The sequence below is a fragment of the Lycium barbarum genome, chromosome 5, assembly GCF_019175385.1.
Source record: "Lycium barbarum isolate Lr01 chromosome 5, ASM1917538v2, whole genome shotgun sequence".
Classification (NCBI taxonomy): Eukaryota; Viridiplantae; Streptophyta; class Magnoliopsida; order Solanales; family Solanaceae; genus Lycium; species Lycium barbarum.
In genome coordinates this window covers 36,346,869-36,373,938 of record NC_083341.1, presented here as the reverse complement: position 1 = coordinate 36,373,938, position 27,070 = coordinate 36,346,869, and the positions used below count along the sequence as shown (strand labels likewise).

At 39.1% G+C, this 27,070-nt stretch overlaps 1 protein-coding gene across 2 annotated transcripts; it reads right to left on the bottom strand.

Moving 5' to 3' along the window:
• Window positions 1–190: 190 nt before the first annotated feature.
• LOC132640812 (uncharacterized) lies at window positions 191–25,535 on the bottom strand. Of its 2 annotated transcripts, none has more exons than XM_060357581.1 (9): window positions 25,144–25,534; window positions 24,122–24,463; window positions 23,821–24,036; window positions 17,311–17,957; window positions 8,422–8,518; window positions 8,280–8,333; window positions 8,090–8,190; window positions 3,138–3,346; window positions 191–1,041 (listed from the first exon to the last, which is right to left on the bottom strand). In XM_060357581.1, exons 1-9 carry the CDS (start codon window positions 25,357–25,359, stop codon window positions 401–403), a joined length of 2,523 nt encoding a protein of 840 aa, XP_060213564.1. In that variant the 5' UTR covers window positions 25,360–25,534; the 3' UTR covers window positions 191–400. The 2 variants fall into 2 exon arrangements, with proteins under 2 accessions (XP_060213564.1, XP_060213565.1); XM_060357582.1 differs by lacking the exon at window positions 191–1,041 and adding an exon at window positions 1,088–2,031 and having other exon boundaries at window positions 25,144–25,535.
• Window positions 25,536–27,070: the final 1,535 nt, after the last annotated feature.

The following is a 27,070-nucleotide window of genomic DNA, read 5'->3' as shown; positions in this document are numbered from 1 at the left end:
TGCTTGTTATAATTATTAACTTAATTCTTACTACATTCTTTTGTAGTCATTGTTACTCATTAAATTAAGAACTAACAGCAATTCTTACAATATCAAAGCAAACACCCATAAGAACTAAGTTTATCTAGTTGTGCAGTTCGAAAGAAAATTATAGTCCACTGGACGAAGTAGGCCACCCAACACGCACGAATAACCCAAAACTTAAAGAGTCAATGATGCCACATCTCTCTCTTTTTATTAGAAATATAGCACTAGTTACTTGTTATTGGCTCAATTCACAGAAGAAATTACCTTGAAGACCAAATACAGGATTTCGTATAAAGAAGGGTTACTAAACGACTGACAAGATGAGCTCAATATTTTTATTTTACAACTGTCAGAAAGGATTTAGCTGAATTGGTCATGTAGGTAATGTCCTAAGCAATCTCAGAGCTCGCATCCAATGTGACCTTTGAGCTAGTACAAGTCTTCTCAAAATTGGCACAGCTCTTGCAGCTATAATTGCAGCATGATTCTCACTGTCCATACTCAAATTATACAGTATTGCCAGAGCTGCTTCAACAGCTCGCTCGCTGCCATTTTCAAGCAGCTTCACCAATGGAAATATCCCTCCCTCTGCAGCTACCGCTCTAGTGTAATTCACCACCTCTTCAGAGATTATTCTGTTGAGTTCTACAACAGAAGCCTCTTGTACTTCAGGTGAATACACCGAGGTCCTGATCTGTTCTATCAGCCTTGGGATCGTCTCGTAAAGAGTTACCTCTAAGTTGATCGGATTATCATAGTCAAAATTTGGACAAGAGAGATAGCTGAGCTTCACAAGACAGGCAGCAACCCAGTCTTTGTGGTAAAGAGGGATATCGGATTTGAGAACCTTCCGCAGCAACTTTGTGAAATGAGGTGCATTTACTTTATGACAAAATTGCTCAAAGTCCAGCAGTCTTGTAAATAATCGGGATGCTGAAGATATCGCATGACCTGCCTCTTCTACCTCAAGGGCATGTAGTTCTGGCTTCTGCATATCTATTTCAGATTCTGTGTCTACAATATCATAGTTGACTCCAGTTAGTTATGTCCAACAATAGGAACCAACAGAATATAATGTAAATATCCTCAAGTTTTGATAGACTAATATTTTAGCATAAGATCTCCACACCACCAAAGTAAACAAAGAACAAATAACTAAATTTCATCATGTCATCCACCATGCTTCAAGTTTTCTTCCTTTAGCCAAATAACAAAAGATGGGATCCCCTCCCAACAAAGTGCTATTAAATTGTTCACGTGTCAAAATTTGCATAATCATTAGTAGAAACTACTTGAACTATACTCCAGAATGCTGTCTATGCTATACAAACCTAAAGAAAACACTCGAGACTCATGTAAGTTTCTGCAGCCCTAGAATGGAACACCCTGGCCCACAAATGTCACGTCTTATAATGTAGATCACTGACTAGCGAGTTTATCTTCTAGTTTCAGCGAGAACCTGAGGAAAAGAGTGAACTGGTAACATATGTAAGAATTTTCGAGTCATCTGTAAGTCTACAGGTTTACTCAGTTACAAAAATTTACCTGTGGTGGTTAAGATTGAGCATTTCCACAGAACAGAAGAGAAATATTCTACAGAACATTAAAGCAATGAATACAAAAGGCGCACCATTATTATCAAAAACTTGGTACATGCTTAGCAGTTTTGGGAGGTTAGACATTTTCTCACTGTTAGAATCTTGTAAATATAGTACACATCAGTTTGGATCAATTTGTTGCAATTTGAAAATGCTGAATGGCTTGCCGTTGTACACACTGCTTGACCCTTGATTCATGGATCCAATCCAATTCAGTGGGATCCCTCGTTCACATTTTTTTCCCATCAAGAACGTTTTCTAGAACTCTTTGACCCTTGAATGTGGACTCAACTCATGAGGAGAGGATTGCCCAAGACCATATAAGAAAACCATGTACCCTTTAACCCACCGATGTGGGACTCCAACATCCCCCCTCCCCGCACGCCCGGGACTGGACATCTGGAGCCTAGACAATATAAGACGGGGCCAAACATCATAAACAAAGAATTGGGTGGGCTTCACTCTGATACCATGTTAAAGAAATGAACCTAACTCAACCCCAAAAGCTGGCTCATGAGGAGAGGATTGTCCAAGACCATCTAAGGAGCCATGTACCCTTTAACCACTCCAACAGTAAGAAACAAAATGCAATTGCAAGATCAGGTGCAGAAACTGAATATTGAGCTATGACAATACTTATGTGTGAACTCATATGGATCAAACAATAAAAGAAAGAACTAACATTTGTGAGATTGGTTAAATTGCACTAAATTCAGTGTTTCATGAAAGGACCAAACACATGGACATTAATTATCATTTCGTAGGAGAAAAGATGTTCTCGGGAGACACTGCCACAAGTTTGGATGTCTTCCTTCTTAGAATATATAAACCCTATTACTTAACCCTAATAACTTGAGGGAATAATCAAACAATGTTCCCTCTCAATTTCTCCTCTCACACTCACACAAGAGAAACATGAACATTAATATTGGTGAACTTGCTGAGCATATTCAGGGAATTTAAAGCATGGACAATAGGACAAGTGAAAAAACTGGAAGGTGGAAATTGGAATTGTACCTAGAACCAAAAGAGAGAAAGAGAGGGAGAGAGAGATAACTTCATTAATTTAGGAATTGGTAAGTGAATGACAATAATTTAGTGTATATGGAAGGTAAAATGTTGTGGATCACAACTGAATCCAAGATCTAACCTGTAAATGTCTTAGGTGAACTGAAAAAACTATTAACCGGAAGTTGGGGCACAATTTGAGGCCTATATGCCAGAAAAGAATGTCCTAACCTCCTACTTTGGTAGTGAGGCACTACTTTTGAAATTTACACATTGATCTACTTAAAATCTAACAGAAGAACACGGTTTCCTTCTTTGAGATGGTATTCTCCAGAATTCCTAAGACTTCTAGATTACCATCTTATATTGAACAGAAGCAGTGCCAAACTACTACATACTTCAAAGAGGGACCAAGTGACCTACTAAAAGGAAAAAATGAGAAAAAAGCCACACTTTCTGAAAGACTTGGTCTTGATGAGGATTAGGGCGAGTAGCCTCTCATACCATTTAAAGCTTTCAGCTGGAAAACAGCATCTAGACCAGCTTCTAGGTCAATGGACAGGATCTTTTCCGTGCATGGCTCAATAACTGCAGCAAACTCAAGGATAGAAGCAGCTTTCCTCTGCAAATCCGGGGATGATGTCCTCATGATATCAACTAGGCGAGATAGAACAGTAGAATCTAAGAGATCCCCCACATTGGCAGTTTCCCAACTGCAAAAAGTGAAACGCAAGTCTGATTCCAAGCATGAAATAGTAAATACATTTATCTTATATCTGCTGTAACACCAACTAGTGAAGCACCGAATACAGTCCTGCATTTCAAATATCTCGAAAGTGCTGCAGAATGACTAAATTGCTCATTTGCAAGAGATTAAAAAAAATCTCCCTTTATGAAGTAAAGATAATTGCAAGATGAACAAATGCTGTTATTATTCAACTTACAATACATAAATTATATGCAGGGGCAGATCTATGTAGTGGCGTGGGAGTGCCACGCCAACCCCACGCCTCAGTTGAAACTATGTATATGTATGTATATATGTGTAAGATATATTATAAAAGATCATAGTGCCACCCGGAATAACAATGAAGGCTATGGTGCCAATGGTTAGGCGCCTGATTTTCCACCGCAGGGGCACAGGTTCGAACCCCTGCGGCTATACTTCTTTTTCTTCCTTTTTTCTTTATCACATGAATATGGTAATTTATTTAACAAATGAACAAGTTTTTATTTATCTTCTCCCATTTCTCTCCCTTTTTTTTAAGCATACAATCTTAGCAAGACAATAAATAGTTTTCTTCTTCCATAAAAACTCTTTCTCTTTTCCCATAAAAACTCTTTCTCTTCTCCCGAATCTTCTCATCTCTCTTAGTCAAATTTTAATAACTTTTTCCCTGCTGCTCTCTTCCGTCATTGTTTCTTATCTTTAATTTTACTAGTTATTTTATTTATTTAAATGGTTTAACAAAATGCAAAAGAAAAGGGTATGCTTAGTCTTGGTTCACGCGAATTAAAAATAATACTCCCTCCGTCCCATAATAAGTGTCACCTTAGCTAAAAATATTTGTCCCATAATAAGTGTCACCTTAGGAAATTAATGTACAAATTGACTAGTTTTTTCCAACTTTGCCCTTAGATAAAAAATGGGAGTTTCTTTATTCAAGAAACATTTACTCCTACTAAAGTGAACGTGTTGGAACTATCACTGTTGTACTCCTTTTCAGTTTTTGGAACCCAACAATTGTTCACATTATGTGGAATTTCTTTTTTCATTATTCTATTACATTTATTTCAACCTATAAATACTAGTCTCTTCTACTCTAGTAAAATCTTGAATGAAATTTCCTCAAATTGTAAAATGGAGAGAGAGTTTAAAAGTCAAGGTAAAGTTGAAGACATTTTTGGTGGGAAGCTAAATGATGAACACAAAATTCAAATTTTGTAAAACCAGAATGGAACTTTGGCTCCAATATTTTAAGTTGAAATTTGGCATGTTAAAGTTCTTATATCAGCCGTAATTCCATAGGTCAAAAGTTGGATTCACAATGTCAAATTTTGGGTTTCACTTGAAAATGAAAGTTTTGGCCTATGGAAGATAGGATTAGTAAGAGGCAAAAGAAGTAGTAGTACTCTAAATGATGATTGTTGGATTCCCGATGTCAAAAGATGGACTGCTTGTGCATGCTCTAATCGTCAAGAGGAAAACGGTAATTTGGTAAACTTCACACTTCATTATTGGTTTCTTAATATGCGTGTTTTTGGCTAAGGTGACACTTATTATGGGACGGAGGGAGTAATTATGTTATAGTAGCAATTATGCTTGAGTTGATGTACCTATATGAGTGTAATTTTTTCTATATAATATTTTTCTACGTAAACCGAAAAGACAAATAACCCAATCCGCAATCCAAAATTGATAAAACCGATCAAACGTTTAATTACTCTATTAATTGGCCTGTGTAAATTGCGATACGTCTACATTTATAGCACAGTGGCACCCGGAACCTCCAAATTCGGGATCCACCTCTATTTACCATGTCAACAAGATCATTTGGAAGAATACTTTCAGTATAAATTGAGAAGGAACCAAAGCTTGCCTAGATATGCCCTTTACCATATATCTTGTTAAAATATAGAAGGATGATGAAGGAATGAGTCTTTGGACCTAAGAGCATATATTTAAAACATCATTTTAGTCATAACCTCTGAAATCCTAATTAATAATGGACATAGACATGACGGCCATCACCCTCATATGTTGCGAAACACAAATCAACATCAACTCGAACTACAATGATGCAAGTTCCAACTAGTGCCCAGCCAACTTAACAGTTTCATCCTCACCTACCCTAAAACTCAAGCCCAAGTTGGCGATAGTAGAGAATGTAGCCTTGTAAACGATTTGATAATCACACAACTGTCAAATGTGGGTAAGTAACCTTGTTATCTAATTCTATGTGCTCGCGTTAGGAAAATCTAAAATTCTTAATTTAGATTACCAAAAGCAATGAGCATTACTGGAGATCCATTTAAACTAAGCTAGGTTAGAATATCAAGTGCATACGTGTCTAAATTCATACACGTCCAGATTTATTATACTTGAAAAAGAAACAAACATACAAAAAATTGTATAAGATACCTTAGGATACTCTTTTTAATTATAGAATTTAACATTACTCAAAAAAAAAAATTATAGAATATACATACATCATTACGAGATTGAGATGGTTTGGGCATGTGAAGAGGAGAGATACAGATGCCCCAGTGCGGAGGTGTGAGAGGTTGGCCATGGATGGTTTCAGACGAGGTAGGGGTAGGCCGAAGAAGTATTGGGGAGAGGTAATTAGACACGACATGGCGCAATTACAGCTTACCGAGGACATGACCTTAGATAGGAGGGTTTGGAGGACCCAAATTAGGGTAGAAGGCTAGTAGATAGTCTCGTTATCCGTTCTTATTAGTAGTCGCATTATTGCAATATAATTTCTTGTGCTCCAATTTCTGCTATTATCTGTTATTATCTGTTATTTCCTGTGCTTTGGTTATCCTGTGTCATCTGCTCCGATTTCTGCTATTATCGGTTATTTTCTGTGCTTTGATTATCCTGTATTACCTGTGTCGCTTGCATTATTTCATTTCCATATCGCTTTAAATATCTTATCCGAATCTCTTAACCTTATCTAACCTTATCTGACTTCTTTTTATGCTTTTATTGAGCCGGGGGTCTTTCGGAAACAGCCGTCCTACCTTGGTAGGAGTCAGGTCTGCGTACACTCTACCCTCCCCAGACCCTACGATGTGGGATTTCACTGGGTTGTTGTTGTTGTTGTATACATACATCATTAGCATCAAGATTAATTCACTACCATATTAAACACAGCCTAAGACTTATATACGGAGCACCTCTTGTAAGAAAGGTTTTTCTCTATTATACATGGTACCAGAGCATCTATGATCTTGGTAGAGACTCAAATAGCTTCCGCTCCCGACTAATGCTACCGGCCGATATGTGCTGCCCGTCAGGTCAATGTTTTCTTCTTCTATTCTTCCTATTGGTGCCCGGCTTTGCTCCTCTTTCTGGCAACCGTTCCCCAATCTCTGGACGACTGTTCAAGCGGAACTTGTCTCTCTAGGATTTCATCTCTTAGGCGAGAGGCATTGCTATTTTTTACACGACTAGCCCCCTCTTCTAATCTTTGAATTTCTTGTCATTGTTCTGCCAATTCAAGTTAAACTGATAAAGTTTTGGAGATTTACAACACTATCTCTTCATGGTGACAGAGAATAGATTCCTCTCTGTGCGTAGTACAAGAAGCACTTTCTACTTTCGCTATGCACCAGCGATAATCTAGGGGAAAGAATCCTAGCACAGCTTTTCTCTCGGTGATTCCACACTATTCTAAAGGGATTTATGCGTCAACTTTTTATGTTTCCACTTGGATTTTGAGGAAGCCTATTATTAGAATAATAAGTGAATACACGTCAATATTCATTATACTTGAACAAGGAAAATCTTACAGAAGATTCTATACGATACCTTAGCTACTCTGTATTGAATAATAGAATATTACCTACCTTACTAGCTTGGAGACTGGTTACCTATTATATTTTAGATACTCCCTCCGGATCAAAAAGAGTGTCCACTTAGCCATTTGCACACCCCTTAAGAAAATACCAACTCCTAGATAAAAATAAATAATTTGACTAAACTGCCCCTAATTAAATAGGTATTGGGATTTGGTCACATAACACTTAATAAGGGCAAACATAACACTTAATAAGGACAAATCTGAAAAGATAAGGTTAATTATTTCTTGATTTGATAAGTGGACACTCTTTTTGACTTAAGAGAAAAAGGCTAAGTAGACACTCTTTTTGATCCAGAGGGAAGGAGCACCTCTTGTACATTGTCTAGACGTATATGAATCTAGACTCACTTGATATTCTAGCAAATTACATCTTGGTGACCTTAGATATGCGGATTCCACTAGGAAAAGTTTCAGTTCTCAAGTATAGGACGGGTACATAAAGTGATCCACATCCTTGATGGTGAAAAAAATCCAATCCACTTTAAGTAATAGGCTACAGATACAGAGAGTACTGGGGGAATCAGAAGCGCTGTTACCACCCTCTCACCAAGCCTAATGGGTTGTCCTGTGAACTCTCCCAGTTCCTAAATGTTTACTCTCCCTTCCTGCCCATCTTAATCAGCCTCATCACTCCTCCCATCCCACTCTTCAGCATCAGATATCTGAAATCAAGAGCCTGTAAATGTAGCAAGTGATTGCTCTTATCATTAAGACCTAAATCTTCTGAATATACTGTAGTCTCATCAAAAACACTGCAGAACTGATATCATTGGAACAGGTATTCATGAACTAAGCAATTCAAGGTCATGGTGAAACGCATAGATACAAAGGGAGGGGGGTAGAATGTGGAAACAAACATGAAACCTGGTAGTTGATGCAACTTTCGCGTTTTCATTTCCCATCAACCCTGCATTTCTTGCTGCACTCCATGCCTTCATTGACCCATTAACTGGTCCATCATAAAACTGAATAACCCAGAAAGAAAAGAGTCACTCAGAGAAGTTGTGGAAAGAGTTTGATTTCCTCTTAAAACTAACGAGCCATTGTTACAGACCTTTGATTTCATTTCTTTGCTCGGATCTAGGATCCGAGTAAGAACGTCCAATATCTGCATAGGAAACAATATCGTTTTACCTCTGTGGAATGAGAATCTGACTGATCAACATTTTAGTGGAAAACAAAACAAATTGCAATACCATTCTTGTCAAGCTCTTAGAGATCTCTGAGTTACTGAGCAAGGAAATCAATGAGTACAAAGCATTTTCTGCTTCCATCCTTTGGCAAACGTCATTACTTCATCCATAAAGACATGAAACAATATAAATTAGCCAGAGGTGCATTTTGAACCAGATTAGATCAACTTAATTTTAAACATAGGAGAGTACAAAACAGGAACCAAAGTTTATAATAAGAATTTATTCCAAACTCTTAGAAGTTATAGTGTGAACAATCACACACAACATGGAAAAATTGCATTAAACTGCAAGAATGAGAGTATGAGAGTATGAAACTAGTGAGAAGCTGAAAATGTACTATCTGATAGAGGTAGTTGAAGTCTGGGCATCAGCATCATAATGTTAACTAATCTTTCCAACATAGATTTAACAAATACATTTTTTAAGAGTTCGGCTTAATACCAAAGCGGCAAGAGCCGTATTCACTCAAAAGAATTCACATTATGGTAGATGAATTTGCCCTCTCCAAAATGCAGAGACTAGATCACGATGCCCTTAACACTTGTGAGAAAATATGGGAGAAAATATTATTATTGAATTATGTATCTACATTATTACATTGAGCCCTATTTATAGACACTACATTCTAATCCTTTTCCATAGTATACTTGTGAGAAAATATGGGAGAAAATATTATTATTGAATTATGTATCTACATTATTACATTGAGCCCTATTTATAGACACTACATTCTAATCCTTTTCCATGTAGATACTATATACAAATCCTATTCCTATTCTAACACTCCCCCTCAAGCTGGTGCATACAAGTCATATGTACCGAGCTTGTTACAGATGTATCAATACGATGACAATTGATTGACTTGGTGAAAATATTTGCAAGCTGATCACTCGACTTCACAAATTTAGTAACAATAGCTCCGGAGAGTATCTTTTCCCTGACAAAGTGACAGTCAATCTCAATATGCTTAATCCTCCCATGAAATACCGGATTTGATGCGATATCAAGGGCCGCTTTATTATCACACACAAGTTTCACTTGACTGATTTCTCCAAATTTTAGTTCTCCGAGCAACTGCTTAATCCAAACTAGCTCACAAGTTGCAACAGCCATTGCTCGATATTCTGATTCAGCACTAAATCGAGCAACGACACTCGGTTTCTTACTCTTCCAGGATACCAAATTACCTCCTATTAACACACAATATCCGGATGTAGAACGTCTATCAGAGGGTGATCCTGCATAATCAGCATCTGTATATCCAACGATCTGCTCATCGCCTCGATCTTTGAAAAGCAGTCCTTTACTTGGAGCTGACTTAATATATCGCAGAATGCGGACAACTGCATCCCAATGATTATCACAGGGAGAATCCATAAACTTGACTTACAACACTCACACGAAACGAAATGTCAGGTCTAGTCATTGTGAAATAATTCAACTTACCAACCAGCCGCCTACATCTTCCGGGATCACTGAGTGGCTCCCCCTGTCCTGGCAGGAGTTTAGCATTCGAATCCATAGGAGTGTCAATGGGTCTATATCCTATCATTCCTGTCTCCTCAAAATGTCTAAGGCATACTTGCGTCGCTTAATAACAATACCTAACATGGATTGGGCAACCTCAATACCTAGAAAATACTTCAGTCTACCAAGATCTTTAGTCTGGAAATGCTGAAAGAGATGTTGCTTTAAATTAGTGATACCATCTTGATCACTGCCAGTTATAACGATATCTCAACATAAACCACCAAATAAATACTCAAATTTGGAGCAGAATGTCGATAAAACACAAAATGATCTGCTTCACTGCGAGTCACGCCAAACTCCTAAACTACTGTGCTGAATCTACCAAAGGCTCAAGGAGACTGTTTTAGACCATAAAGTGACCAATGCAATCGACCCACCAGATTAGACACCCCCTGAGCAACAAACCAGATGGTTGCTCCATATAAACTTCCTCCTCAAGATCACCATGGAGAAAAGCATTCTTAATGTCCAACTGATAAAGAGGCCAATGGCGGACACCAGCCATGGATAGAAAAAGACAAAAAGATGCTATTTTAGCCACGGGAGAGAAAGTATCAATGTAATCAAGCCCGAATATCTGTGTATACCCCTTCGCAACAAGGCGAGCCTTAAGCCGATCAACTTGGCCATCCGGACCAACTTTGACAGCATAAACCCGACGACAACCAATAGTAGATTTCCCTGAAGGAAGAGGAACAAGCTCCCAAGTACCACTCGTGTGTAAAGCAGACATCTCGTCAATCATAGCGCGTCGCCATCCGGGATGAGAAAGGGCTTCACCTGCAAACTTAAGAATAAGGACGGAGGACAATGATAATACAAAGGCATAATGGGATGATGATAGACGATGATAACTTAAAAGGGTATAATGTGGGTTAGAAATTACAAGTGCACTGACCTTTCGAAGTGCAATCGGCTGATCAGGAGGGGACAAGTCCGCATTAGGTGCAGGGTCCGACGCATGACATGAATCATCTGGACCTGATGTTGGGTCTGATGCTGGACATGATCGTCGATGATAAGTCAAAAGCGGTGGTGGCACTGTGACTGGAGATGTATAAGTAAATGTAGATTCCTCAAAGGTCGGTGTAGGTAAAACCTGAGGTATAGGTGAGACCTCAGAGATATCAGAATGATCAGAAAGAGACCTAAAGTAAGGTTGAGACTCAAAAAATGTGACATTGCAGACATAAAATATCGACGGAGATCAAGTGAGAAGCAACGATACCCCTTTTGAACCCGAGAATAACTAAGAAAGACACATTTAAGAGAGCGAGGAGCTAATTTATCTGTCCCGGGAGCTAGGTTATGCCCAAACCATGTGCTCCCAAAAACATGAGGAAGAGAGTATAGAGATGACTGAGGATATACTATGGAATATGGAATCTGATTCTGAATAGAAGATGATGGCATTCGATTAATTAAATGGCAAGACGTGAGGACTGCATCGCCCCAAAAATGCAGCGGAACATGGGATTCAATGAGAAGAGTGCGAGCAGTCTCAATGAGATGCATATTCTTCCTTTCTGCTACCCCATTCTGCTAAGGGGTGTAGGGACAAGATGTTTGATGAATAATTCCTTTGTGAGTCATAAACTGCTGAAACTGGGAGGATTTTGTATTTTAAGGCATTATCACTATGAAAAGTACGAATAGAAACACCAAATTGATTTTATACTTCAGCACAAAAACTCTTGAATATAGAGAATAACTCAGAACGATCTTTCATTAAGAAGAGCCAAGTACATCTGGAAAAATCATCAATGAAACTAACAAAATAACGAAATCTTAAAGGTGAACCGACTCTACTAGGACCCCAAATATCATAATGAACTATTGAAAAAACAGACTCTGCATAACTCTCAGCACTACGTGGAAATGTAGTGCGAGTGTGTTTCCTAAGTTAACACGACTCACAATCTAATTTGGACAGACTAGACAAACTAGGCACCATCTTTTGTAGCTTGAACAGACTCAAATGTCCCAATCATTTATGGATTAAGTCTGAAGGATCTGTAACGGAGCATGCTGTGGAGGAATTAGGAGAGGTAAGTGTTAGATAGTAGAGGCCTTGTGATTCATATGCTGCACCAATCACCTATCCCATACGGCGGTCCTGCATAACAAAAGAATCATCAAGAAATATTATGGCACAATTTAGGGCACGTGTCAAACGACTGACAGGTGCAAGATTAAAAGGACAACCAGGGACATAAAGAACAGAGTTTCAAGATTACAAGGACAACCAGGGATATAAAGAACAGAGTTTAGAGTGACAAAAGATAAGGGATTAGCTTGTCCAACCCCTTTTGATTTTTTTTGGATCCCATTGGCTAAAGTAACCGGAGGAAGAGACTGTGAATAAATAATATTTGACAAAAGTGATTTGTTACCAAAAATATGATCAGAAGCGCCCGAGTCAACGACCCACGATGGAGGGATACTAGCCTATGAAACACAAGCGAAGGAATTACCAGCAACAAAAAGTATTAGGCTAAGAATTTGTGGCTACTGGTGGAGATGTCTGCTTACTTGCTCGATACTAAAGGTACTCATTATATTCAACTTCATATAAAAGCCTCGGATTTCCCGTAGTGTCAGTCTGAGCAACATGAGCATTGTTGGGTGGTTGACCATGCAGAGCACGACATACGTCACGGGTGTGTCCAAACTTATGACAACAACTACACTGAACATCATTGGGTAGTGGACCATATAGAGCACGACATACGTCGCGAGTGTGTCCAAATTTATGATAATAACTACACTTAGTTCGAGATTTTCCAAAGCGACCTCCTCGTCGATTTTCCATAGACTGAGATGTTCGATTCTCTATGGTTTGAGATGCGAGAATAGGGGAGTCAACGGTTGGTGATCAAACCACTATGTGATTAGGAGGTGCACCAAGACGAAGCAAACGAGAAAATAGTTCATCAATTGTAGGAACCGTAAGACTAGCCAAAATCTAATCACGCATCGAATCAAGGTCAATCGGAAGTCCAGTAAGTGTAAGAACTAGAAACAATGTGTTTTTGCTCCTGTTGTATTTCAACGTTCATAGTGACTGGCATCAACTGCTCAAATTCCTCCAAGACTGCCCGTACCTGTCCCAAGTAAGTAGACAAATCTGATTCCTGTTTCTTTAAGTTTGAACTCAACCGAGGAAGCCCAAGCTAAATAGTTTAAACTTCCCATTAACAGTTCGGAAGTAATCATAGGGCTTGAAGTTTCGATTCCCGTATTTTTAGAGCCAAAAATATCATATCCGAGAGTCATGGCTCAAAACTTCAAGAAAGACACAAAACAGGGACAAAACTTAGCTGGTGATGCTAAGAAAATAGAGATCTATAAGCCGCAAGAAATCAGTCGCCAAAAATTTTTGCCGAAAATCTAAAAGTGATCGGAAGTCAGAAATAACTGCTGGGGTAGGTGCGGAATTGCTGACACACCAGGCTGGGAAAAAAAATCAAAATAGTGGCCGGAAAAATGCAGATTTGTAACACCCGCAAGGGTGGTTCAGTTGGTTGAGCATGAGGCTTCCATAATGGAGGTCTCAGGTTTGAAACCCCCTACGTACGACAACAGGGGATTTGTCTTCTGGATCGAGCTCGTCACACATGGCTTGCCTAGTGCAGGTTATCTCTCTTGTGTTGTTTACGGGCTATTACACAAGAGCGTGATTTACCCTGTGCGCACCCAAAGGGTAGCGGCTGCGGGTTCCCTTGTCATAAAAAAAATGCAGATCTGTAACGACCCGTTAGATCGTTTTGGTTACTTTCTCGTTTTTTCCCATTTTGCCCTTGTGAACCCGCCCCTTTGCTTGTTTTGGACTGTTGTGTAATGGGCGTGATTGGCACAATTCCCAGGGTAGTTTAAAATCTCTTAAGCTGGAAATTTGCTACGTTAAAGAATTCTTATGAGTTGGGTTGGCTTTAAGCATCATCGGGGGTATTTGTGTCCTTTTGGGAATTTCGCGATCCCATTAGCTTTGGAATGTCAAATATAGGCTGTTTCAGTGTTTGGTTTAGTTCTCGAGGGTCTTGGGGGCATTTTGGTCATTTGATTGGAAAGTTGTTTTTCGCCCGTTCGGGGTTGACTTGGTCAACAAGACCTCTGTTGGGAATTCCGAGTGCGCGGAAGAGTTCGTAGCGCATTTTTACATATGTCTGCATATTTGATTTGTGTCGGGAAGGTTCAAGGAGAGTCTCGGGATTTCGGGTGAAGAGAGTCAAAAACCAATTTTTTGTTGGTTCTGGTGTATCCGCAAGCGTGCAAGTGGTCCCGCCCCTGCGGATACGCTCCAGCGAGTGGAGGCTCGCAGGAGCGAGATCCTGTGGATCTAGCCTTGGTCCGCAGCAGCGAAGGTGTTCCCGTCGTAGCGAGCCTGCAGCCGCGAAGGTTGTCCGCAGCGGCGAGAATGAGATATTTTAGTGGGTCTCGCCGCAGCGATGGAGTGTCCGCCGGTGCTAACTTAAATGTGCAGGTGCGCAAATCGCCGAAAGAATGTGATTTTTAGTATGTTCTTCCATTAGAAACCCATTCGAAATTCCCTAAATTTGATAGCAATATTGGAGGAGAATTGAAGGCAAATCAAGAAACAACTATTCGGTAAGTATCCTAACTCTATTTTAAGGTTATTGCAATGAGTTAGATCCTTAAACCATGTTTAGAATGTTGAAATTAAGAGGTTTATGGAAGGGTTTTGGGAACCCAAATTGAGAATTGGGAATTGATCAATTGAGCATGAATTCGTAATTGTTTATGGATGATTTTTGGTATATGAGTTATATGAAGTATAAGGATCGTGATTTTAGGCTCAATTTACTGTTTTGCCCTTTTAGGTTCGGAATCCTAATTTTAGGGCTTATTTTGGGGGTTTTGGATTATGTAGCAATATGAATGTTGTTGGACTCGTGTTCTAATGTACATTCCGTATTTGACTAGACTTTGTTCGTTTGGAGACTTCTCGGAGTGGCAAGGGGCGTCGTGACTCGAGATTCGGCTTACCAGGCATGTTGAGACCTTGAACTCTTTCTTGAATGTGTGTGTTGGCTAAAATGAACCTAATAAGAGGGAATTGGGGCGAATTAAGGGGGTTCCGATACTCGTGAGGTGACGAGTACTAGTATCGGATACTGGGTCATCATGTTATGGGTATTTGTGCAATTTTAATTGTATAGTTGGTCTGAATGCCATGCTTTGGGCACTAGCTGATAGAATAGTACAATCCTTTGGATCTGTGATTGGGGTTCGATGCCTGTACTTTATGTCTCTTATTGTTATTGCCTGTCTTGTCTGTTTGTATGCATATCACTCATATATCCTCGTTAAAGTAAAAAGGTGAAGCCTTTATGATATTGTAAACATGAGGATGGATTCTATGCTTACATGCTTGTTCTTGACTTGATGTATGCCATATTCATACGTTATATGTATTCATGCATACGATTTGAGGATATGATTGTGAGTCTGATGGGATCTTGTTCTGGACGAGCGATGATGCTTTTAGCACGTTCCGTTGACATATGGGTCTGGTCGGTTAAGTGACAGATACTTGAGATATGATATGTGAAAACCGTGATCCAAGGTTGCTACCGAAGCGGTTCGTGATCCAATGATTTTTAGGAGCGGTGATATATGGGCCTCATGAGCCCCCTATGGGTCACGATTCGTTAATATTCAAACGTGTGTATATCGGGAAGTGGAAACAAAGGTCTTGCATTGCATTGCATATCATTCATCCATTTTCTACATTGTTGTTATTGTTGGTATTTGTTGGCCTTATCTTGAAAATCTGTTTGTTACTTGGGTTTAGTTGTTATTATGTTTTCTTGTGTTTGGACTAATCGCGGACAAGTGTGGTTGTGATGTCGAAGACCAACCCTCGTCTCCATTTTGGAAAGGGTCGGTCAACGATGCATGTTGAGTACACATTGTTTATTGCACCCACGCTACACTTGCTGCACCTTTCTTTGTGTGCAGACTCGATCACTAGCACTAGTGGAGGCCGTGACTATCAGATTCCCGGTTAGAGCTGCTCGTTGAGATTCGGGGTGAGCTCCATGGCTTCTGGATGGCTTTGGATTTCTCCTTATCTTTATTTCACTGTCCTTCTTATTTTCAGACAGCTTATGATGTATTAGACTCTTATTACTCTTTGGTCCTTGTATTATGGTGACATCTGATTTTGGGGGTTTAATTGTAATAACTACTTAGTATTTTTTTTGAGATTTATTAAGACTTATGAAATGACTTGTATGCTTTATTTCCACACTTAGATTTCCTTTTATGGTTGTGTTGGCTTACTAGTACGGGATTAGTGCCATCATGACTTGGGATTTTGGGTCGTGACAAGATCTGCCGGAAATAGTGCAGCAGTCACCGGAACCCTAAGTTACTCGGACTCTTCGAAAGTGTTGTCGTACCCGTGTCGGATCCTCCAAAAATACACTATTTTTGAGGGATCCGACACGCACCCGATGACATTTTAGGAGAGTCCGAGTAACTTAGCCGGAACCCTAATTCCGGCGATCGGAATCTTTTGCAACTAATATAAAGTGCTCAGAAGACCTGGAAGACCTCAACCGAAGAGAAACAGATTGGAACACGGTGCTGTATCGCCGGAAAAATAGTGTTGAACTGCCGGAAACACTGTTCACGCGTACTGTTCATGTCGGAAAAATTGTTCCAGTGATAATATTCTATTATGGCTCTGATACCATGTGAGAAAATATGGGAGAAAATATTATTGTTGAATTATATATTTACATTATTATATTGAGCCCTATTTATAGACACTACTTCCTAATCCTTTTTCGTGTAGGATACTATATACAAATCCTATTCCTATTCCTATTCTAACAACACTAAAGTCCAAAGAATGAAAAGAGCTTTTTTCTGCTACCAGAAGGTTTTAAAACATTGCAGGGAGTCACAAAAGTTGAACACTAAGCTGCAACAAGTCACTAATGTCTCATAACTACATGGAATACAAGAATTACATGTCAAGTTTCGCCAAATAACAGCAAACCAAACAGAATCACAAGGATTGAACAAGTTGCTTTACAGCAAGATGCTTTTAAGAACTCAGTCCATTACCAGAGCCATGAATTATTTACGTTTCAAGGTAAGCACATAATGGAGGAAGAAATCACCATTTCTAAAGTGCACTTATCAGATGATTATGCCCTTAACATCAATATTACAAAAAGGAGAGAACCTTCACAGATCACTGCATAAAGTAAAGCAATGAACCTTTACCAGAGAGCCATAATCACATAAAGGCTTAACCAGATAAGTCATGTGTCTCAATAACTACATGGAAGAGGATAACATGTTAAGAGTTAATTTGATAACTACCTGATAGACAGTCTCTCTAGAGCTCGAATAACAGCTAATTTAACAGTGTCACTGGGATGGTTAATTAGCCGAACAAGAGGGTTTATAGCACCTGCTTCTTTAAAAGAAACCCGCATATGTTCGTTAATAGACACATCTGCAATGGCATCTGCAGCTCTAGCAATTGCTGACTCATCTTCAAGTCCAAGAATCAAAACCAAGCGAGCCATGCCATCCATCCACGGCAAAAGAGTAAACCTTGGATTTGAAGAGAGTTCACCACGGGATTTATTCTCTTCTTCAGTTTCTATTGCCCCAATACGTGCAAGAAATTGCTGTCGAGTGCGTCCTACCATTGCCTTCATCTTTTCTTCCTCAATGTTCGCATTATTATCCTCAATATTTAATCCAAGAAGTAATTCAGAGGCACCATATCTTGAAGGTTTTGGGTTCTGTTCAATTTTGGTACCATCAGGCAAAGAAGGCCACGAATACAGAGCTGGTCTGAAGGACTTGTAAGCAGCTGCACCAACTAAAGGGACCAGGAGAAGACCTTCCTCCATGATGAGAATCTTGTTGTACTCATCTTTAGCAAGTTCCAGCAACGCATTTCTCGCTTCCTTTTTAATGACCTGAGATCCCTCCACCTCAGTTTTCAAGAGCATTGCCTGCATAGGCCAAGGCAATGAAATTTGTAAGCTTCAGACTTGCAGCACCAAAGACACTAAGCACCAAAAGATGGATTAAAAAATCCTGCCCAAAATGTGACACAGACTATAATTAGAAGAAAAAAAAATAACTTTTTTCTGGAGGACATTGTAGTAAACTTACAAATGATTCAACAAATTAACAATGTCTTGACCTAGCAAATCACTTATAATATAAGTTATAAGCAACAGATGAGGCTAGTGAAGCTTTAGACATTCTTGCTTAAACCAACTGGTATAAAAATCTCTTCATGAATGTGTTGTTAGTTAATTACATTGTCAACTCGTCTGATCATTTACATGGTTTGCAGCATTAGCATGTACATCATGCACCACGACCTCTGTTTCTTTTCCAATCCTACTCTGTATCTATTTGGTTCTATTAGGTTCTTTCCCACCCTATCCTTGTTCAAGAACCAACAAAATTTTATTTTAGTCCTTTTTTGTATCTATTAAGTTCTTTCCCTCCATATCCTTGTTCAAGAACCAACTACTTATATTCTAGATCTCTTTTTCTTAGGGTCTATTTGGAAAGCCACCTGGTAATTGGAATTGGTGTAATTACTGGGGTAGTAATTACACAGCCTAGTAATTACACAGTAGAGTAATTACGACGGCCTGTTTGTTTGTCATAATGTGTAATTACAAGCGTACTTTTGGTTGCACATGTGTAATTACACAGTTTGATTAAATTTTGAAAATAAAAAATAATTATAAAAAATTAAAAGTTAAATTGACAAATATGTGCCTTTATAAATAACATTAAATTAAAATTAGATATTTAAGATACATATTTTTTCTTGAAAATACATTAATTAGTAATCTTGAAAACTCCGCCTGTGTGAGCTCGCTCACATTGCCGGTCCCAAGCCCGGATAAAGGAGGAGGGTTGCCGAGGGTCAATCGGAAACAGCCTCCCTACCCAGGTAGGGGTAAGGCTGCGTACATCTTACCCTCCCCAGGCCCCACTATTGTGGGATTACACTGGGTAGTGACCAAGACCAAGACATTAATTAGTAATCATATATTTGTAACTAATATTGTAAAATATAATCGATATATATTTTTCATATTAATACTCCCTCCATTTCAATTTATGTGAACCTTTTCGGAGTACAAGGGTCAGACTTTATAACTTTAACCGTGAGTTTTGACATAGATTTTTCAAGTTTGTAAAAATAAATTTATATAATTAGAAACTACATAAAAAGTGTTATAAGTGATGATAATTTATAATTCAAATAATTTAGAAAAAATATAAGAAAAACGTGGTCAAAGAAGTACCTCGTACACTCCCCAAATAGTAAAAGGTTCACATAAATTGAAACAGAGGGAGTAATATTTTAATTTAATTAATTATAAAAACTAAAAACATATGTTTTGTAAGTATATCTTGGACGCATGTTTGTAAGAAAATTAATATTTATAACTATAATAATGCCATAGCATTATGCAAATGTTTGACAAAAAAAATAATCTACCAATTTTAATTGAAAAATGAGCGGCTTGCAATGTGAAATAACAAGTCAATGCTACTAAAACAAATAAATTGAAACCGAAAATGTGACGAATTCAAAATCTAATTTATTATTTATAACATAATACTCCCATGTCAAATAACATCATACAGAAAATAAGTTCCAACATAACTTAAGTCAAAAAAAAGTAAATATAATTCAAAAGAAAAGGAAAACATAAGTCTGTGATCTCATTCAACAACGAATTATACTTTAAGGACATTATTCGTTATATGCCAAGTTTGTTAATGACTCATTTTTTCTACTAGTAGGAAGTGTAGTTTCAAGAACTATAATAACGCAAAAAAAAAAAAAAAAGGGAGGGGGGGAACTAAATAAGAAATTAAAAAAATACGAGTTACATGGAATCACAAGAAGTAAAAGTTGAAAAATGAGAAGAAAGAAAATGAAAAAAAAACAATGCAAAAAAAAAAAAAAATTAAAAGAAAAGAAATTAAAATAATAGAAAAAAAATTAAAAGAAAAGAAATTAAAATAAAACAAAAAAGAAAGAAATTGAAAAGTTGCCATGTAATTACATGGTGCGATTACACCCAATTCTTAACCCCTTCTTGAGAATTTGAGGAGTGTAATTACACTCTCCTAATTACACCCAATTCCACTCTAACTTGGTAATTATCTGGCCAAACAAACATGCCAAACTATGTAATTACGCTCAATTACACAAATTCCAATCCCTTGTGGCTTTCCAAACAAGCTCTTAATGTTACATGGAAAATAAGGGTGTTCTTATCAAAAAAAGGGTAATATGTTCTTGGATGTGTGGAGGATAGAATCGACAAGGCAAGGAAGGATTTCCTTTGGCAAGGCAACAAAGAAAAGCAAAGTTATAACTTGGTTAATTGGGACACTGCGACTCTTAGAAAAACGTATGGGGCCTAGGTATTAAAAATCTTAAGCTTCATAATCAAGGCCTGCTTTAGAAATTGGAGGATCAACACTGAAGACTCGGCTTTATGGAGAAGATACAACAACAACAACCCAGTAAACTCCTATCAGGTGGGATCTTGGAAGGGTATAGTGTATGCAGATTTTATCTCTACCTTGTGACAGGTAGAGAGGTTGTTTCCGATAGACCCTTGGCTCAAGAAGAGCAGAAAGGAGAGATGAAAAAGCATCAGTAATAATAAGCAGTAATAACAACAAAATAATAAGATAACAGAGTGAAAGAAACAATCAGATAGTACTAGGGATCGAACAATAAGCAGACAAAATAAAGATACTACTACTCCTAGTACGGGAAAGTAATTCGTGCGCAACCTACTAACCCTCTACCCTGATGCTTGATCTCCACAGTCCACACCCTTCTATCAAGGGTCATGTCCTCGGCAAGCTGAAGTTGCGTCATACCCTGCCTAATCACCTCTCCCCAAGACTTCTTAGGCCTACCTCTCCCTCTTCTCAGCCCAACCACGGTCAGCCTCTCGCACCTCATCACTGGAGCAACTATGGATCTCTTCCGCACGTGTTCGAACCATCTCAACCTCCCTTCCCGCATCTTGTCCTCCACGGAGGCTACTCCTACCTTATCCCGAATCACTTCATTTCTAATCTTATCTCACCTAGTATGCCCACACATCCACCTCAGTATCCTCATTTTTGCTACCTTCATCTTCTGGACATGAGCTTTCTTAATAGGCCAACACTCCGCCCAATACAACATTGTTGGTCTAACCCCCACTCTCTAAAACTTTCCCTTCAGTCTTGACGGTACCGTCTTATCACACAAAATGCCGGAAGAAAGCCTCAATTTCATCCATCCCGCTCCAATACGATGTGTGACATCTTCGTCAATATTCCCATTGCCTTGGATGACTTACCCTAGGTACTTGAAACTTTCTCTCTTGGAGATGACTTGGATATCGAGCCTCACGTCCTCGTTTGCTTCTGAGTCACGCTACTGAACTTGCACTCCAAGTATTCTGTCTTAGTCCTACTCAACTTGAAACCTTTAGACTCCCGTGTCTGTCTCCACACCTCTAGCTTCGTGCCTCATCAATCAGAACTATGTCATCTGCAAATAAAATGCACTATAGTACCTCCCCTTGAATGTGACATGCCAAGGCGTCCATCACCAAAACAAATAGAAACGGGCTAAGCGCGGATCCCTGGTGCAGACCCATCATGACTGGAAAAGGTTCTGAGTCACCTCCCACTGTCCTTACCCGGGTCTTGGCTCCATCATACATGTCCTTAATCACTCTAATGTAAGCTACAGGGACACCTCTAGCTTCCAAACATCTTCATAGAACCTCCCTCGAGACTTTGTCGTATGCCTTCTCTAGGTCAACAAACACCATATGCAGATCCCTGTTCCTCTCTCTATATTGCTCCATCAACCTCCTCACAAGGAAAATGGCTTCAGTGGTTGATCGCTCTGGCATGAATCTGAATTGGTTCTCCGAAATCGACACCTTTCTCCTCATCTTCCCTTCCACCACTCTCTCCCACACTTTCATCGCATGGCTCAACAGCTTAATACCCCTATAGTTATTGCAATTTTGGATACCCCTTTGTTCTTGTACAATGGAATCATCGTACTCCACCTCCATTCTTCAGGCATCTTCGACGTCCTAAAAATGACATTAAACAACAGAATCAGCCACTCCACGCCTGCACTGCCCAGCCCGCGTTCTTCCAAAACTCCACCGGGATTTTGTCTGGCCCGGTCACTCTTCCCTTGCTCATCTTACGCATAACCCCTCCACCCCCTCACCATTAACACGCCTACAATACCCAAAATCACAACTCTTGGAGTGCTCCAATTCACCCATAACGATGTTCCTGTCCCCCTCTTCGTTCAAGATTTTACAGATGTACGTCTTCCATCTTCATCTAATATGAGCATCTTCCATAAATACCCTGCCTTCCTCATATTTGATACACTTTACTAGATCCAAGTCACGGGTCTTCCTCTCCCTCACCTTGGCTAGCCTGTACAGCTTTTTTTCCCTGCCTTTTTCCCCAAGTTCTCCGTACAAGCGGCAAAACGTTGCAGTCTTAGCCGCCGTAATTGCTAACTTCGCCTCTTTCCTCGCCTTCTTATATGGTGCATAATCACTGGAGAAAAATCAAGAATTTATGGCCAAGCTTCAGGAACCATACTAGCATTTTGGTGGATAATGGAGAAAAGACCTCCCAAAGGGAAGGCCTCTGGATTGGCCATAACGCATTAAAAGACTTGTATCCTGACCTCTATTCCATCAGTTCACAAAAAGAAGTTAATTGTCAATCAAGTATGGACTCAACAAGGCTTGAACTTAATTTTCAGAAGAGCTCTCAATGACAAGGAGATTGACAAAGTCGTAGCTTTTCTGCAAACTCTAAACACTTTTGTTGGTACCTCACACTCATCAGACAAGCTTAAGTGGACTCTTAGTAGCAAGGACACCTTCACGGTCAAAAGTGCCTACTAACTGTGGTCTGACCCTGGAAACTCATTGGAAGACTAAATCCACCTACCCCCACCCCCCGTCTCTAAGGTGTCCTGTTTTGTCCAGCTGGTAGCCAAGAAAGCATGCCTAACACAAGATAATCTACAAAGAAGAGGTCTCCAGATTTGCTCAAGATGTTTTTTCTGTGGTATGGATGGAGAGAGTATTGATCATCTGTTCATCCATTGTAAGATAACAACAAATCTATGGCACATGTTCTTTTGTATTTTAGGAATCAATTGGCTCATGCCTAGAACTACCTTTGATTTTCTCACTACTGGAATGCATCTCAGCAATACGCTCCCAGGTAGCAATTTAAAGCTTCCAGCAGTGACGGAGTTCTTTTTTGCTTTATGGAACTCTTAATCTGCTTTATCTTATTTAGAAACTTCTGAAATGGCTGTCAAATTCTTCTGATATAATGAGTCACTATGATGTCAGAACGTAAGTTGAAGGTGGTATAAGGAGACGATGTAAACCTAAAATTACATTTAGAAAAGTTGTCTCAGAAGACTTAAAATCTCTCCAAAAAATGTAGACTTAGTTAAGAGCATAACAATACAGAAGTCTCGAATGTGCGTATAGAGATAACTATGAGATATAGAGATCGGCTAACTTGCATTAAAAACCAAATTCTTTGTCTCTGTTTTTTCCAGTGGGTCAAAATGGACATGAATAGAGCAGCATGGATTCAAAGGATTTTGTAGAGCTGATCCCAGCTAGTGTGGGATTGAGGGGTAGTTGATTGATTTGATATAAAATTTCTGCAGTTCTGAAACTCATAAATATATTCAAGATCAATAGATATCTTTGCAAAAAAAAAAAAAAAATTGCACGAATCATCTGGCCTCACCATTTTTGGAATGACACCTGCTTCAATCATATTCTTGTGATTAGAAGCAGTCAATGCCAAATTTGCCAAAACCCCTCCAGCTGCCTCCTTCACTCTCACTTCTTCATCCTCCAGGAACTTTATTAGTAAAGGCAGGAGATCAGACTTGGCAATTTTGTTTCTGAGTTTCTCATCCACAGATAAATTCCATAACGTACATAAGCTCTGCTCGATCACCTGCAGAAATAAATTCAAGCTTTTGCCTCAATGCTTGTGTCAAAAGAAGATGACGACAGTAGAAAGAATGAGGTAGATTTTCCACATTTGGGGAGAGGGAAGAACGTCTGAGGAGGCCGTTTATCTCTTCTATTGCACCACTATCTGCAACAAGATCTCTATAAATATTGACTGAGGATATCATCCTCAAAAGACCAGCAGCTGCTTCGCAAGCAGCATCGGACTCAGACCTTAAAAGGTTCACAGTCAGATTAACAGAACCTCGAAACTGCATTATCATATCAACACACTGCTTCCCTCCAAGCGAATACTTCCAGAGAGCAATTACTGCCTCTTCTCTATCCAGAGGGTCATGGTCCAAGCCAAGCATCCGAACAAACAACGCAATGTAACCATCACCAGAGCTATCCTTTAACATATCAACATCCTGGAAATGAACAAGGAAGATCATAATCATGTACACCTTTAGCAAAAGAACCAACAGAAATAGGAGCATTTCATTATCTCTAAGTGGAGTATACGAAACGAATATGATTTACATAAGAAACACCAATGAGTTTGAAACATTATAGCATGATAAGAGCATGCCTGCAACCAAACTACTGAATGTAAGTAAATCAAATCCAGCAGAGTAGCATGCAAGAATGACTACATCTTGTTTTCCATATTACAATTTAGTTTTCCATATTCCAATTCGGCAGTCAACCACAAAGAGCATAAACAGTAATAATCTAGTTTTCCATATTACAATTCGATAGTCAACCACAAAGAGCATAAACAGTAATAATCTAGTTTTCCATATTACCATTGGGCAGTCAATCACAAAGACCATTTATATTGAACAGGCCTAATTCGGAGATAACATACTTACTAATACAATCAGTTGCTGCCAATAGAGAAATATTAGGCCATTCATTTCTTATAATTCACCATGTGAAAAGGAAAAAAAAAGGGAAATATCAAGATTTTTGAATCACAAAGTAATGGATTCTTTAACCAACAAAGCAAACTTGAACTATGTTGTGTTTGTTGCTACAGTTGGTTTATCTAAAAGAAGCAAAAAGTGGAAGCAAGCCAGTTGGAGAAATAGTAAGTAGAGAGGCTTACAGCAGGTGAAGAAGAATGCTGAGGGTTAACATAAATTTCACCCCCTCCATCATTGCAGGCCCTTATGCACAACCTGGGGTTCACTCCATAAAAACACAAGTTTGAAAACAATGAATTATTAGCTTTTCTTGTTCTAACTATCACACTAACTCTTCCTACAGGTAGCAGACAATTGGGAGGCTTGAGCAACAACTGTCCTGGCATTCGTAAGGCCATGCTAATCTTGCAAAATAAAAGGGTTTCTGTTTTGGTTTATTGGCTGTTCCTCATCTTCAAGCTTAAGTTCACTACTCGTAGTGATAATAGACGGTACTAGAAATGTCTAAAACCAGAGGGATGACGTAGTACCAGATTTTTTCTCTCCCTTCATCTTTTTGCGCGGATGGACCTCTTTTGGGTGGTCTTTAATTTTTGTCCCTCAAAAAAGTGATCGTCTTTAATATTTGTTATTCGCTTAACACTCACAAGTCCTGGATTCGAATTCAGATTCAGTCAAAAAAAATTCGGAAGCTATAAGTTGGGAATTGCAGGGCAAAAGTTGGGAATCGCAAGGCTTGCCTTAAGGCAGAAGTTGGACCATAAGTTGGAGGCAGAAGTTTACCCAAAATTAGGCCTTAAGGTAAACCTCTGTCTTAAGGCCTAACTTTTGCCCAAAGTTAGGCCTTAAGTTAGAGGTTTGCAAAATTCTAGCAAAATATTATTATTTTTTACCTTAAGACAGAGTTTGAAACCCAATTGTCCAACTTATGCCCTGCGAATCCCAACTAATGCCTTACGAAATTTTTTTAATTTGATTGAGCGGGGGTTCGAATTTAGAACCAAGAGACTTGTAGCGAAGGGAAAAACTTAAAGACCACTGATTTGAGGGGTAGAAATCAAACACCACCCCAGCGAAGGGCAATCCTGCAAATTGCCCTTCTCCCTTTGTGTTCCTTTACTAGGCTTAAGCCTAAATGGGCCCAACAAATTTTGGTGATTGGGTAATTTGCACGATTGGCCTTCAAAGGCGCTGGTCTTTAATTTTTGTCCTGTTACACCTTGTGGTTTTTGTACGTTGAGATTCGCTAGGTGTTAGTTGTCCAATTGTGGAGACTAGAGTTATTGTCGAGGAGATATGAGATCATATGCGCTCATCTTATGATTATGAGGGTTTAAGCTCATGTAATAGGTCATGGAAGGGTTAGAGAACAAGTGAATCAAGGAGATTGAGTTTTCAGAACTCTGGAGAGAAGTTGGGTAAGATTTGGTACGATAATTTTGGTCTAACTTGGAGAAAGAAAATCTTTTAGTATATTAGGAGTTAAGCCTAAAATGAAGTTCGGGAAGTCTAGTCTCTAACACAACAAACCGCGCATCAATCCGACATCAGAATCAAGCGTTATGAGCATTTTAAGATGGGCTGTCAAAGCAGGGAGTTAACCTTGTGCGAACGCGCCAGAAGGTGGCGCAAACGCGCAGGGGAGAACCCGGTAACTCAACATGAACGTGCCATAAGGCAGCGCGGTCGCGCTGAGCAATTTTTGAGTCGGTCCAGGCAGACTCTGGAACATTATATAAGGGGCTTACCCCCTCTTTCTTCATCCAAAACACCCCAAACCTCCTCCAAACTTCTGGAAAATTCCCCCCCAACTTCCAACATCAAATTTTAAGCCCAAATCAAGTATAATCCCCAGATTTAGGTTCAGACAGCATATAGTTGCGGTTATAAAATCGTATTGCGGCGAGTCTTAGCTTGAACTCAAGGTGGAAAGTGAAGATATTGTGGTTCTACCGGAAGAAAGGTATGAATCTTCCTTTATTGATACTGATTTAGGTTTATTTATGGAGATAAGGTTATTAAATAATCGTATAACGAGTTGGTTAGTTGAGAAATTTGGAAAACATCATGAGGGATGTTTTATGGAGCATATTGGTATTGACAATGTTG

Excerpts from the sequence above, each read along its gene's own strand:
- LOC132640812 (XM_060357581.1), bottom strand. The coding sequence starts at position 25,359 with ATGGCCTTACGAATGCCAGGACAGTTGTTGCTCAAGCCTCCCAATTGT. Across the intron at positions 24,464-25,143 it reads AGCATTCTTCTTCACCTGCT|GATGTTGATATGTTAAAGGA; the intron begins GTAAGCCTCTCT and ends GTTCATTTCCAG. Across the intron at positions 8,334-8,421 it reads CTAAGAGCTTGACAAGAATG|ATATTGGACGTTCTTACTCG; the intron begins GTATTGCAATTT and ends TTTCCTATGCAG.